Source organism: Pagrus major, chromosome 7, assembly GCF_040436345.1.
Source record: "Pagrus major chromosome 7, Pma_NU_1.0".
Lineage (NCBI taxonomy): Eukaryota > Metazoa > Chordata > Actinopteri > Spariformes > Sparidae > Pagrus > Pagrus major.
Genome location: NC_133221.1, coordinates 488,356 through 501,822, shown reverse-complemented (window position 1 = coordinate 501,822; position 13,467 = coordinate 488,356). Strand labels below are relative to the sequence as shown.

General features: G+C 45.7%; 1 protein-coding gene across 1 annotated transcript in view; it reads right to left on the bottom strand.

Moving 5' to 3' along the window:
* Positions 1–1,659: 1,659 nt before the first annotated feature.
* hdac6 (histone deacetylase 6) overlaps positions 1,660–13,467 on the bottom strand; it is a 25,102-nt gene continuing 13,294 nt past the window's right edge. Inside the window, exons 17-28 of the mRNA XM_073469908.1 lie at positions 13,241–13,388; positions 13,008–13,136; positions 12,762–12,930; positions 10,851–11,056; positions 10,499–10,691; positions 10,243–10,392; positions 6,077–6,254; positions 4,996–5,123; positions 4,566–4,910; positions 4,324–4,470; positions 4,106–4,234; positions 1,660–3,029 (exon numbers count right to left, since the gene is read on the bottom strand). Of these exons, the coding sequence (XP_073326009.1) occupies positions 2,961–3,029; positions 4,106–4,234; positions 4,324–4,470; positions 4,566–4,910; positions 4,996–5,123; positions 6,077–6,254; positions 10,243–10,392; positions 10,499–10,691; positions 10,851–11,056; positions 12,762–12,930; positions 13,008–13,136; positions 13,241–13,388 (1,991 nt within the window). The 3' untranslated portion in view covers positions 1,660–2,960. The remainder of the gene's footprint in view (positions 3,030–4,105; positions 4,235–4,323; positions 4,471–4,565; positions 4,911–4,995; positions 5,124–6,076; positions 6,255–10,242; positions 10,393–10,498; positions 10,692–10,850; positions 11,057–12,761; positions 12,931–13,007; positions 13,137–13,240; positions 13,389–13,467) is intronic.

Genomic DNA, 13,467 nt, shown 5'->3' with positions numbered 1-13,467 from the left:
TATTTAGTTACTCAAGCTAGGTTTCTATTTTCCAACTGTTTTATTTTATATTATTTATTTATTATTTATTATTATTTATTTCTCTTTCTCAGATCCTCGTTTGGGAAATACCTGCAGCCTCGTGTTTGTTTGTTTGTTATTTACTTTGTGAACACCTGAAACACAACGCAAAGACTGAAATGATGTTTGTGAAGTAACAAGCTAAGTATACAACACACACACACACACACACACACAATAACACACACACACAATAACACACACACAATAACACACACACACAATAACACACACACAATAACACACACACACACACACAATAACACACACACACACAATAGCACACACACACACACAATAACACACACAATAACACACACACACACACAATAACACACACACACAATAACACACACACACACACAATAACACACACACACACACACTAACACACATACACACACAATAACACACACACACACACACACAATGACACACACACACACACACAATAACACACACACACACAATAGCACACACACACACACAATAACACACACAATAACACACACACACACACAATAACACACACACACAATAACACACACACACACACAATAACACACACACACACACACTAACACACATACACACACAATAACACACACACACACACACACAATGACACACACACACACACACAATAACACACACACACACAATAGCACACACACACACACAATAACACACACAATAACACACACACACACACAATAACACACACACAATAACACACACACACACACAATAACACACACACACACACAATAACACACACACAATAACACACACACACACACACAATAACACACACACAATAACACACACACACACACACAATAACACACACACACACACACAATAACACACACACAATAACACACACACACACACACAATAACGCATCAGTTCTGATGGCGATGACGTCACAGCGCCTCCTGCAGGCGACACAGGAGCTGCAGATGCTGATTGATACTCAACTACTTCATGATGATAGTTACTACAGGACAGTATCCGATTACTTCTTCTACCACTGACACGGAATGTAACTAAGTACATATACTCAACTACTGTACTGAAGTATTTTACTAATTACTTGTATTTCCATTGTTACTCCACTACATTTATCTGATTACTTTAGTTACTTTACAGATTACATTTTTAAATGAAGATTTTCTCGTCAGTCAGATGAAAACTGATTGATGATCTGATGTTAATATACGATCAGTTACTTTACTGATACTTTGATACTTAACTACATTTAACATCAGATACTTTAAGACTTTTACTCGAGTACTCTTCATGTAACTTTGGTTTCTGTCAAACACGTCGGACCTGTCTGAATATTAAACAGCCCGTCCACATACTTCTGGCCGTGTGGCTCATCAGCAGAACTCAGCAGAATAAATCAGGTCGTTGAGCTTCAGTTTCTGGAGCTTTGAGCCGAAAACAGATTCAGCTTCACTGACTGAAGTTCTGTAGATCAATAAACGCAATATGATCATTAATCATCAGCAACCAACAAACAAACAAACAAACAAACAAACAAACAAACGTCTCCCAGATGATCTGAGAGAAATAAACACTGAATGATTCTGTGACAGTTATAAAGTTTATTTCCTGCTAAAAACAGAAGAATTAAAGATTCAATGAAAATGATTTTCTGTTACTGAATAATAATAACAATAATAACAATAATAACAATAATAACAATAATAATAATGACAAATAGATACAAACAACATGGTCATAGTAATAAAACATTTACAAACAGATTATTGCACACAGACCTGCTCCTGTCTCCACCCTCCACCCTCTAACAGTCTGTAAATCAAACGCACCTCACACACAAACTGATCGAGTCACTGAGGAAACGACCAGAACCAGAACCAGAACCAGAACCAGAACCAGAACCTGGTCACTGGACTGTGATTGGATGTGTTGAGACAAACATTTAAACCAAAACCTGAAATGAATCATCAGAATGATCTGAAACTGCAGAAGATGTTTGTTTGTTTATTTGTTTGTTTGTTTCATCACAGAAACTTATGGAGCTGCTGTTTGTGGGCGTGGCCTCTCTGTGACATCATCACCACTCTGACCTCTGCTCTCAATAATCAACATGTCTGTTTGTTTCTGCTGGTGATGATGATGAAGATGAAGATGAAGATGATGGTGATGAAGATGATGGTGATGAAGATGATGATGATGGTGATGATGATGAAGATAGTGATGATGATGAAGATGATGAAGATGATGATGAAGATGATGATGATGATGATGAAGATGATGATGATGATGAAGATGATGGTGATGATGGTGATGATGAAGATGATGATGATGAAGATGATGATGATGAAGATGATGATAATGATGAAGATGATGGTGATGATGATGGTGATGAAGATGATGATGATGATGATGGTGATGATGATGAAGATAGTGATGATGATGACGATGATGAAGATGGTGATGATGAAGATGATGAAGATGAAGATCAGCACCAGTATAAAGTTAAAAATAAGAAAAATAAAATCATCACTTTGACTTGTGAGTTGAGACTGAGACTGATTCAACTACGTTTCCCACAAAGCACCACTGCTGCTGGATGCTGTATCCATGACAACATGCTCAACAGTCCAATCACATTGAAGGAAGACAGACAGAGAGAAGAAACACACTGCAGGTGTTCACAGTCAAACTCCCCTTCATCGCCTCCTCTTCTTCAGCTCCTCCTCTTCATCTCCTCCTCCCCTTCATCTCCTCCTCCTCTTCTTCATCTCCTCCTCCTCCTCTTCATCTCCTCCTCCTCCTCTTCATCTCCTCCTCCTCTTCTTCATCTCCTCCTCCTCCTCCTCTTCATCTCCTCCTCCTCCTCCTCCTCCTCTCAGCTGCTCCTCTCAGCTCCATGGAGGGATCTCCTCTCTGAACTTGGCCCAGTGAGCAGAGTTTTTAGCCTGAAACAGAGTCTGAGGAGAACAAACATGAGTTCAGTACATCGTCACCTGACGCCCTGCGGCCCAAAAACACTGGTTCCATAAGCTGAGACATGACCCGTTTACTGAGACATGACCCGTTTACTGAGACATGACCCATTTACTGAGACATGACCCGTTTACTGAGACATGACCCGTTTACTGAGACATGACCCGTTTACGGTCAGAGTTGATCCATTTGGTTCAATAACATTTGTAAAGTCTAGAAGAGATTAAATTATTTTATCTTGATTCAAGTTAGCCGGGCGCTAACAGGAAGTTAGCCGGGTCAGTCGGGGACGTCTCTAGTGCTCACACTCTATGAGGCGCACATGTTGAAGCTATGTGCAAGAACCCGGAAGAACCCGGGCCGGAGCAATCGGGTTTCAAGCAGGTTTTGGCTTCATGTGTCACTGAGCAGCTTTTATAGGAATGATCGGGGCTCCGCCTCCAACGCTGTGTCCAGTAGCTACAGGTCCACAGTCTGACAGCGGGGAGCCACTGCGCCTCCTGCTGACAGCGGGGAGCCACTGCGCCTCCTGCTGACAGCGGGGAGCCACTGCGCCTCCTGCTGACAGCGGGGAGTCACTGCGCCTCCTGCTGACAGCGGGGAGTCACTGCGCCTCCTGCTGACAGCGGGGAGTCACTGCGCCTCCTGCTGACAGCGGGGAGCCACTGCGCCTCCTGCTGACAGCGGGGAGTCACTGCGCCTCCTGCTGACAGCGGGGAGTTAATACACAAACATCAGGTTCACATGAAGCTCCTCTTCATGTGAACCTGATGTGTAGAGCTCTCTAACGCTCTCCAGCGCCACACAGTGGACACAGAACCATGTCTCCTGGTGGATGTTGCTGTGTGTCACTATGACCTCCAGGTAACATCCAGGTGAATCAACACATATAACTTCATATATTCACACGTTTAATATTCTGTAACATCGTGAGTCGTCTTTAAAACTGTCAACTGATCAACTTCTCCTCTGATTCTGTTCTCAGAGAAACAAATAATCTACCTGTAGATTCACCTGCGTCATAACATCTGAACACTTGAACCTGCTGAGGTCGCGTTACCTGGTTGTGGACGTAGGCCTCACACAGGTAGCACCACACGGACAGATCAGAGAAGCTCAGAACCACCGGGTGTTCAGACACCACGCCGTGAGTCACCATGTGCTCATTCACATAACGACCACAAAACACCTGAGACAGGAGACAAAGGAGCACAGGTGAGATGCCTCTGCTTCATCAACAGGTGAGACAGAGTGGGATGTGAAGGTGAGACAGGTCACCTGGTAGCAGGTGAGGCAGATCCAGTTCTCAGCGTCAGAGCCGCAGTCCTGACACGGCAGGGAGACGTCGATACCTGAGCGGGGGAGGGGCTTAACAGCATCCAGGTGAGGACACCAGGACAGAGGGTCCACTACGTACAGAGGGGCCTGAAGACAGACAGACAGACAGACAGGTTAGTGATATGTCTGATCATTAATCGATATTTCTGATCATAAAATGATATCAAATCATATTTTCTGACGTCCGTCTGTCCTCCACACGTCAGCTCCAGAGACGTCTGAGTCTTCGACCAACCACACGCTCCCTCTGTCTCTGGCTCCGCCCCCGCTCCACCAGTAGCCTCGTCTCTGGAGGCAACCGACTCTGATGCTGCCACGGCAACAGCCTCTGCTGATTGGCTCTGCTCAGGCGTCACTTCACCTGGCTCCACCTTCACTTCACCTTCACAGGTGACCTCTGGGCTGAGGCGGACCTTTGGCCTGGCACCGCCCACAGGAGTGGATGTAGCAGGAGTGCGACTGGTTGAGATTTGACTGATGTCCAAATTGGCCAATCCCTGTGTGAGCCACTCCAGACTGGGCTCCGTCTGATTCGATGAAAACAACAAATAGGATTTAATTCTTTTATCATTCTGAAGTGAATAAAAAACTCTTCTCTTCATGCTGCGTTACCTCCTGTCCTGTAGGGGGCAGCGGTGGCCTGTCTCCCCCACTCTGCTCTGACTTCCTGCCTTTTCCTTTAGAACTAAGTTTCCCACGATGCTTCAGGGCAGGCAGCGCCGCCCGCACAGACTCTGGGACTGAAAGAAATGACAGGAAGTTAATCAGACGAGTCAGAAGAGGCTCGAAATAAAAGACATAACTATGGGGATAGAATACTGACATAAACCGCACGCGAGCAATGAGACTTGCGCGCACGCAAATTGGATCCGCGCGCGCATTTTTTTCCCCCGAGCGCTTTCAAAGCACTCGCAAGCTATTTTGTATCCTGCATCTCTGCCCCCTCGAGCAAGATTGTAGCCTGCCAGGAGAAAAACAGCTCGAGCGTGCGCAGAGTCCGCTCGCAATACTTTCCCCTGCTCGCGCGAGTGCAGACTGCGCGCTCGCAAATCTCTCCTGTCGGAGAAGTTTCCCCTGCTCGCACACGAGTGATTTTTTTTAGTGGGCGGTTTTTGTCAGCAAGGGGGCGGGCCTGGGGGGCATGCCAATCACCATTGTATCCCGAATATAATTGGTTGAGCGAATTCGCCAAGTGGACAGCAAGGTACGGCAACACCACTAGGACAAACGGGACAAACCACACAGCCCTGAATGCCTGAATGACGTGTATTGTGATTTGGTGTCTTGACTTGAATGTTTGCAAAATGTCACACAGAGCAATGAACTTCAATATGTTTGTCTGAGTCTTTTCTTTCCTCCATCGTTGACATTAATCTGATAAAACGCTGATCATTTTTTGTAACTTGGATCCTGTTGCACACAGACTGTACATTTTTTATTTTGGTAAAACTGTTTTGTTCATATTCTAGATCTACTTCTTTCTCCCTGAAAATTATAGCGGACTCTGCGCACGCTCGAGCTGTTTTTCTCCTCGCAGGCTACACTGCTGCTCCAGGGGGCAGAGATGCAGGATACAAAATAGCTCACGAGTGCTTTGAAAGCGCTCGAAAAAAAAAAATGTGCGCGTGGATGTTTGATTTGGTTTATGTCAGTATTCTATCCCCATACATAACAGAGACGAGCTGTGACTGACTGTGTATCCTCAGGGACCTCCAGTAGGGGGCGTGCTGTCGGATGACCTCATTGATTGCTGCCACGGCGCTGCGGTGTGGACGGGGGAGGGGCGTCATCAAGGAGGGAGGAGGGTCTCCTAGCAACACGCTGGTGCACATCGCCATGGAGTCAGAGATGGATGTCAAGTTATAACCTCCCTGAGAGAGACAGACAGAGAGACAGACAGACAGACAGAGATTGAGATTAGATCAAACCCTAGGCTAACTGATAGGATCTATATCTCTGTGTAATTTATATACCCCCAGTAGATTCTCCTTATTTTGAAGAAGACATTTTTGACACTCTCCATTCAGAAATTGCCTCCTTCCAGGCCCAAACGTGCTTCCAACTGGAGATCTGAATGGACGAACAGGAATCGAACCTGATGTCATGGACCCACAGGGCAACAACCATGTATTTGGTCAAGCCCCCCTGTTTACCACACCAACCATCACCCGTCGGGACAACCTCGCCTCTGAAATAAATCAAAGTGGCAGGGAGATAGTGCATCTCTGTCGGGCCTTATGCTGCATTCCAGTTACATGGGAGACCACTCGCCCGAGTTGCGAAGTGGGAAATCTCGCAGCTGTCTTGCGACATTTCACCGAGGCACGCCCCCTTTTGGTCGGAATATCCACTGTCCGACTCGGTGCTCCTGCGAGTACACCGAGTTGAGCGTGGATAGACAAACGACTCGTCAAACAAAGATGGCTGCGCCCGTAATTGATTTTCTTTGTATTTGTACCAAGTTGGTTGTTTTAATGTCGATTTTAAATGCTCTTACACATTTGATTACATTGCTGCTTTAATCCGGTCACCAATTTATGCATTGCACGGTCTTGCTGTGCGTGCAATACAATGTAAAGTTTTGTTTTCGAGCTGGTTTGCTAAAGAGGCTAATGTAGCTAACAATAACAATAACAATGACTAGCCTGCTACTACCCTGATGGCGTCCATGTTCTTCCGACTCGTCGTGTAGCGAGACAAACGGGAACGCTATTTGTGCTACAAGCCAGGAAATGACGTCACGTTCTCGCGTAAGAGCGACTCGGGCGAGTGGTCTCCCATGTAACTGGAATGCAGCATTAGGCCTGTACATAGTTAATGGCAGGTTCAGAGGGGACTCTTTAGGCAGATTCACATACTCCTCAGCTCTTGGGTCTAGTGTAGTAGACTATGCAATCACTGACATGGACCCCTCCACTATCAGTGCATTCACTGTCAGACAGCAATCCCCCCTTTGAGACCACAACCAAATAAATGTGTTCTTTAAACTCTCAGATCAAATGAGTGGCACAAAAAGGGAACCCAGCAAGCTGTTTCAATTAAATCCTGCCTACAGATGGGCCCCAGACAGTGGAGACAAACTCATCATGGCCTTGAACTCACCTGATCTGATGAATGATATCAATATACGACCAAAACCAATATGTCTCTACCAGAGATGGTGTAAACAAGGCCACTGATGATATCAATATGATATTTCATACGGCAGCTATTAAAGCTGACCTCATCAAACAAAAACAGCCTGTAAAAGGCAAAATGCTGACAAATGGTTTGATCCAGAATGCAAGACCATCAGAAAAGACCTGAGAAATATAACCAATGAAAAACATCACCAACCAAACAACCCAGCCCTACGCATTAGATACACTGACATTTTAAAGAAATATAAATGTACAATTAGGAACAAAAAACAAAATGATAACACATGAAACTTGAAGACATTGAGAATGCCATTAATCAGAATCAATTCTGGGATATGTGGAACAAGTTCAACACAAAGCAACAGACATTACCCACATTAGAAGAAACAATTAAAGAGAACCAAAACCCCCTTGATTTCCCAATTACTTGGTAAGAATTGACCACACAGACAAAATGTCTCCAGCCGAGGAAAGCTTGTGGTCCAGACAGCATTAAAACCCAAATGCTCAGATGCAGCAGCCCAGAGCTGCAGGGTGCAGTGTGAAAGCTGTTCAATACTGTGTTACAGTCGGGATGTTTTCCTGACATCTGGTGCAAAGGGCTCATTTCCCCCATTCATAAGAGTGGGGACACATCAGACCCTGATAACTACCGTGGCCTCTGTGTCAGCAGCTGTCCAGGTAAATTATTCTGGAGTATTCTGAATAAAAGAAAACTGGATTTCCTTGACGAACACTCCATCTTGAGTAAAAGTCAAATTGGCTTCCTCCCAAAACACCGCACCACCGCCATGTATATACCCTTCACACTTTAATTAACAAACATGTTCACCAAACAAAAAGTGGTAAAATATTCACTTGTTTCATTGACTTCAAGAAAGCTTTGGACTCTGTTTGGCATGAAGGGCTCTACTACAGGCTCCTGCACTGTGGTACAGGGGGCAACATGTACCATCTGGTTACATCAGTGTGTCTGGAAAATATGTGTGCTGTTAAAACTGGAGACAAACAGACTGAACTCTTCACCCAGAGAAGAGGAGTACGCCAGGGCTGCAATATAAGTCCGACTTTATTTAACGTGGATATAAATGAACTTGTTGTTGAGTTGGATCAATGTGCTGCTCCTGGCCTCTCCCTCCTGGACAGAGAGGTGAAGTCTCTGTTTTATGCTGATGACCTTGTTCTACTGTCTCCTACTGAACAAGGACTACAGCAGCAGCTGGACATAGTAGGAAAGTACTGTCAGAACTGGGCCCTGGCAGTAAACATGAAGAAAACTAATGTCATGATCTTTCAAAAACGCCCCAGATGTCAGGAGAACAAACAGCAATTTACCATAAATGATCACATCATTGAACGCAGCATGAGTTATAGCTGCCTTGGTAAAACCATTACAGCATCAGGAGTTTCAACATGGCAGTGAACGCACTAAAAGAAACAGCTGGAAGAGCCCTACATGCAATTAAGAGAACATTTTATCATTTCCTAATTCCAGTCAAAATCTGGCTTCACATATTTGATAGTGTCATCCAGCCCACTGCGCTGTACGGTAGTGAAGTCTGGGTCCACTCAGTCATCAGAGCTGAACCCGCTGGGACAAACATCCAGCAGAGTCTTTACATGCAGAGTTCAGCAGACACATTTTACACACACACAGACACACACCAACAAATGCATGTAGAGCAGAATGAGGCAGATACCCACTGATAATTAACATTCAACAGACAACGCTCAACTTTTAACCACCTGAAATCAGCCAGAGACGCCCTCCACTCCAAAGCCTCCAGACTCAAGAGCTGAGCCCAGAAAAGAGTCCCTATGTCAGCTGGTACTGAGGCTGACTGCCCCCTCTCAGACAGTCTGACCAGCCTCACAACAACACTGCTCTCCAAACACCAATCAGAGTAAAGCACATTATAACACAATGTAAAGAAACCTGCCGGGAACATTGGAAAGAAGAAACTAAAAGCCAAAGTGGATCAGAACGTTATCTCGCCCTAAAAAGAGACGATGAAGAGCAGAACATCTCTCTGCTGTCAGAGATAGGAAGCAGAGACAGATGCTCACCAAGTACAGGCTCAGTGACCACAAACTGACCATCCAAACAGGAAGACACAAACAATCACGGCAACCAAAAGACAACACAACATGTGGTCACTGCTGGACAGGTGAGGCTGAGACAGAGATGCACTTTCTCCTACAATGTGAAGCATTCAACGAAAGCAGGAACATTTATTTTAACAAGTTCAACTCTGTAATCTCAGAGTTCAAAGAGCTGAACCACCTCTCAACATTAAAATACTCCTGGGAGAAGGAGACAGGGCACACACACACACACACACACACACACACACACACACACACACAGGCACACCCACACACACACACACACACACACACACACACTCACACACTCACACACACACACACAGACACACACACACACACACACTGTATATATAATTAATGTAAATCAATCTTGGTGTTGTGTTTGTGTTGTTATTTGTTGTGTTCTGTCCGAGTGTTTGGACGAGTTGTGTTTTGATGCTTTGGCAACATTGTTGTTGAACTTTCATGCCAATAAAGCTCCTTTGAATTGAATTGAGAGGGAGATGTAAACAGTGTCAACAGGTCCATCACTGGGACAAACTGTGTCACAGTGAACTGACTTCTTCATGTCTGTGACATCATCACGTCCTCTCTTTACATCACTACACACCTCCAGGATGAGCAGGACCCGCCCCCCGGCGAGTGACATCAGCAGGTGCGTCAGGTGGGCGTATCCCTCTGGGGTCACATTATATCCACCCAGTGGATCCCCGCGAGCTGCATCGAACCCGGCTGACACCAGAACCAGACCAGGGTTGAACTGCAGAGAGAGGATCGACCAATCAGAGGACTCCATCATGTCTAATCAATGAAGTGTGTGTGTGTGTGTGTGTGTGTGTGTGTGTGTGTGTGTGTGTGTGTGTTACCTCAGTAGCAATCGGCATGACGACGTGGTGAAAGGCAGTGAGGTAGTCTGAGTCGCCCATCCGTCCACCACTCCACGCTATGTTGACGTTAAACCCCGCCCCCTTGGACACACCCACCCTGTCAGGGGCGGCGTCCTCTGAAGACGGGAAGAATGTCCCGTTGTCATAGCGATGGAGGGAGATGTACAGGACACTGAAGAAAGAGAGAAACCAGTCATCACATCACTCTTCCTCCTCCTTCTGCCCGCCCTGCTGCTCCATCTCCTCCTCTTCTTCCCCCTGCTGCTCCTCCTCCTCCTCTTCCTCTTCCTCCCCCCCCCCTCCTCCTGCTGCTCCCCCTCCTCCTCCTCACCTGTCGTCATCCTCGAACATGTGCTGCGTCCCGTTACCGTGGTGAACGTCCCAGTCGAGGATGAGGACTCGCAGCGGTGCATCATGGGAAACTTTCTGTGCGTGGCGAGCGGCGAGTGCGGCCGTGTTGAAGAAACAGAAGCCGCAGGGAGAATCTCTCTCTGCGTGATGACCGGGAGGACGAACGATCGCCACGCCGTTACTCACCTGGAGACACGAGAGGTCACACTGTTAGCATCGTTAGCATCACGACATGATCAACTGTGATAACTGTGGTGATCATGTGATGGCTCATCTAGCGCCACCATCAGGTCAACATGTTAATGCTGATGACATCATCAGCCTCAGCTGGACTCTGATCCATACATGAAGATATTAATATTAAAGTTTCTAGTTTATTCTATTAAACAATTAAACTGTTATTTTCACAGTAGACAGGCTCATTTTTTAAATTTCTGCCATCTTCATATGTCTTTAAATTTATATTTAATATTCTTTATCATATTAAATGATTTATTCTCTCTGAACTGAATAAACACTTTTAATGCTGCTTTTCAATATTGTAATAGAAAATTACCAAACACTTTCTAAACATTTATTATCTGGTGATATCTGCAAATATTATTTGTTTATAATATAAACATGTTTCCAATATATTTGTTTATTTTACTGATAAATAATTAGCAAATGAAAACATGCTTGGCTAGTAACCACTGTAACCATGGATGTGTTGAAGACACATAGAATGTAGCTCTGTGATTGGCTGTTTCTTGGTGAGATGCACCATGGGAGTCGTAGTTTGACTTTTAATGAACGAACAAAATATTTTCTGACAGTCGATCAGTTTTTGTTCTGATGATTCAACCAGTGTGTTACCTGTGTGTGTGTGTGTGTGTGTGACCTGTGTGTGTGTGTGTGTGTGTGACCTGTGTGTGTGTGTGTGTGTGTGTGTGACCTGTGTGTGTGTGTGTGTGTGTGTGTGTGTTACCTGTCCTGTGTGTGTGTGTTACCTGTCCTGTGAGGATGTTACCTGTCCTGTGTGTGTGTGTTACCTGTCCTGTGTGTGTGTGTTACCTGTCCTGTGTGTGTGTGTTACCTGTCCTGTGAGGATGTTACCTGTCCTGTGTGTGTGTGTTACCTGTCCTGTGAGGATGTTACCTGTCCTGTGAGGATGTTACCTGTCCTGTGTGTGTGTGTTACCTGTCCTGTGTGTGTGTGTTACCTGTCCTGTGAGGATGTTACCTGTCCTGTAAGGATGTTACCTGTCCTGTGTGTGTGTTACCTGTCCTGTGAGGATGTTACCTGTCCTGTAAGGATGTTACCTGTCCTGTGAGGATGTTACCTGTCCTGTGAGGATGTTACCTGTCCTGTAAGGATGTTACCTGTCCTGTGAGGATGTTACCTGTCCTGTGAGGATGTTACCTGTCCTGTAAGGATGTTACCTGTCCTGTGTGTGTGTTACCTGTCCTGTGAGGATGTTACCTGTCCTGTAAGGATGTTACCTGTCCTGTGAGGATGTTACCTGTCCTGTGAGGATGTTACCTGTCCTGTAAGGATGTTACCTGTCCTGTGTGTGTGTGTTACCTGTCCTGTGTGTGTGTGTTACCTGTCCTGTGTGTGTGTTACCTGTCCTGTGAGGATGTTACCTGTCCTGTAAGGATGTTACCTGTCCTGTGTGTGTGTGTTACCTGTCCTGTAAGGATGTTACCTGTCCTGTAAGGATGTTACCTGTCCTGTGTGTGTGTGTTACCTGTCCTGTGTGTGTGTTACCTGTCCTGTGTGTGTGTGTTACCTGTCCTGTGAGGATGTTACCTGTCCTGTGAGGATGGTACCTGTCCTGTGAGGATGTTACCTGTCCTGTGAGGATGTTACCTGTCCTGTGAGGATGTTACCTGTCCTGTGAGGATGTTACCTGTCCTGTGAGGATGTGGTCCACAGCGTTGAAGCAGCCTCCAGCAGCCAGCAGAGCGGACTGGAAGCTCTGGTTGTTGATGTAAATAGAGTTGAAGTCAGATCCCAGTTTGTGTAAATCTCTGGGCTTCATCACTGCTGTGGCCTTCATCTGCTGGATGTGCTGCACACTGCACACACACACACATCTGTAAACATGTGTACACTTGCTGTAATTAATAAATAGATAAATAAACGGTGGCTGTACCTGTGACACCTGGACAGCTCCTCCTCTGTTGCTAAGCGAGCTGGGACTCGTTGACAACGATTGACCAATCCCAGCTGCTGATGTTTGGAGAAGATTTTAAAGATCCTCTGAGGCTTCTCAGGGTGATCTCTGCACACACACACACGCAGTTGGAGTCACATACACGCACACAAACACACATACACACACACACACACATACACACCATGCTGTCAGTCCTACAGGTGACTCACCTGTCCCACATGTTCAGATGCTCCATCATCCTCTCATCATAGACCAGACCTGTTGTCGTGGCAACAGAGGGGGCGGGACTGGTATGCTTTGTGCTTTGCTCATTGGCTGTTACTCTGATGACACGCCCATTAGCCAATGAGCTGCCCTCTGCACAGGAAACAGGAAGTGAACAGAGGTTTATAAAGTGTAATCCACAGAGTCACTGCGGCTGCTGATCGTTCTGACA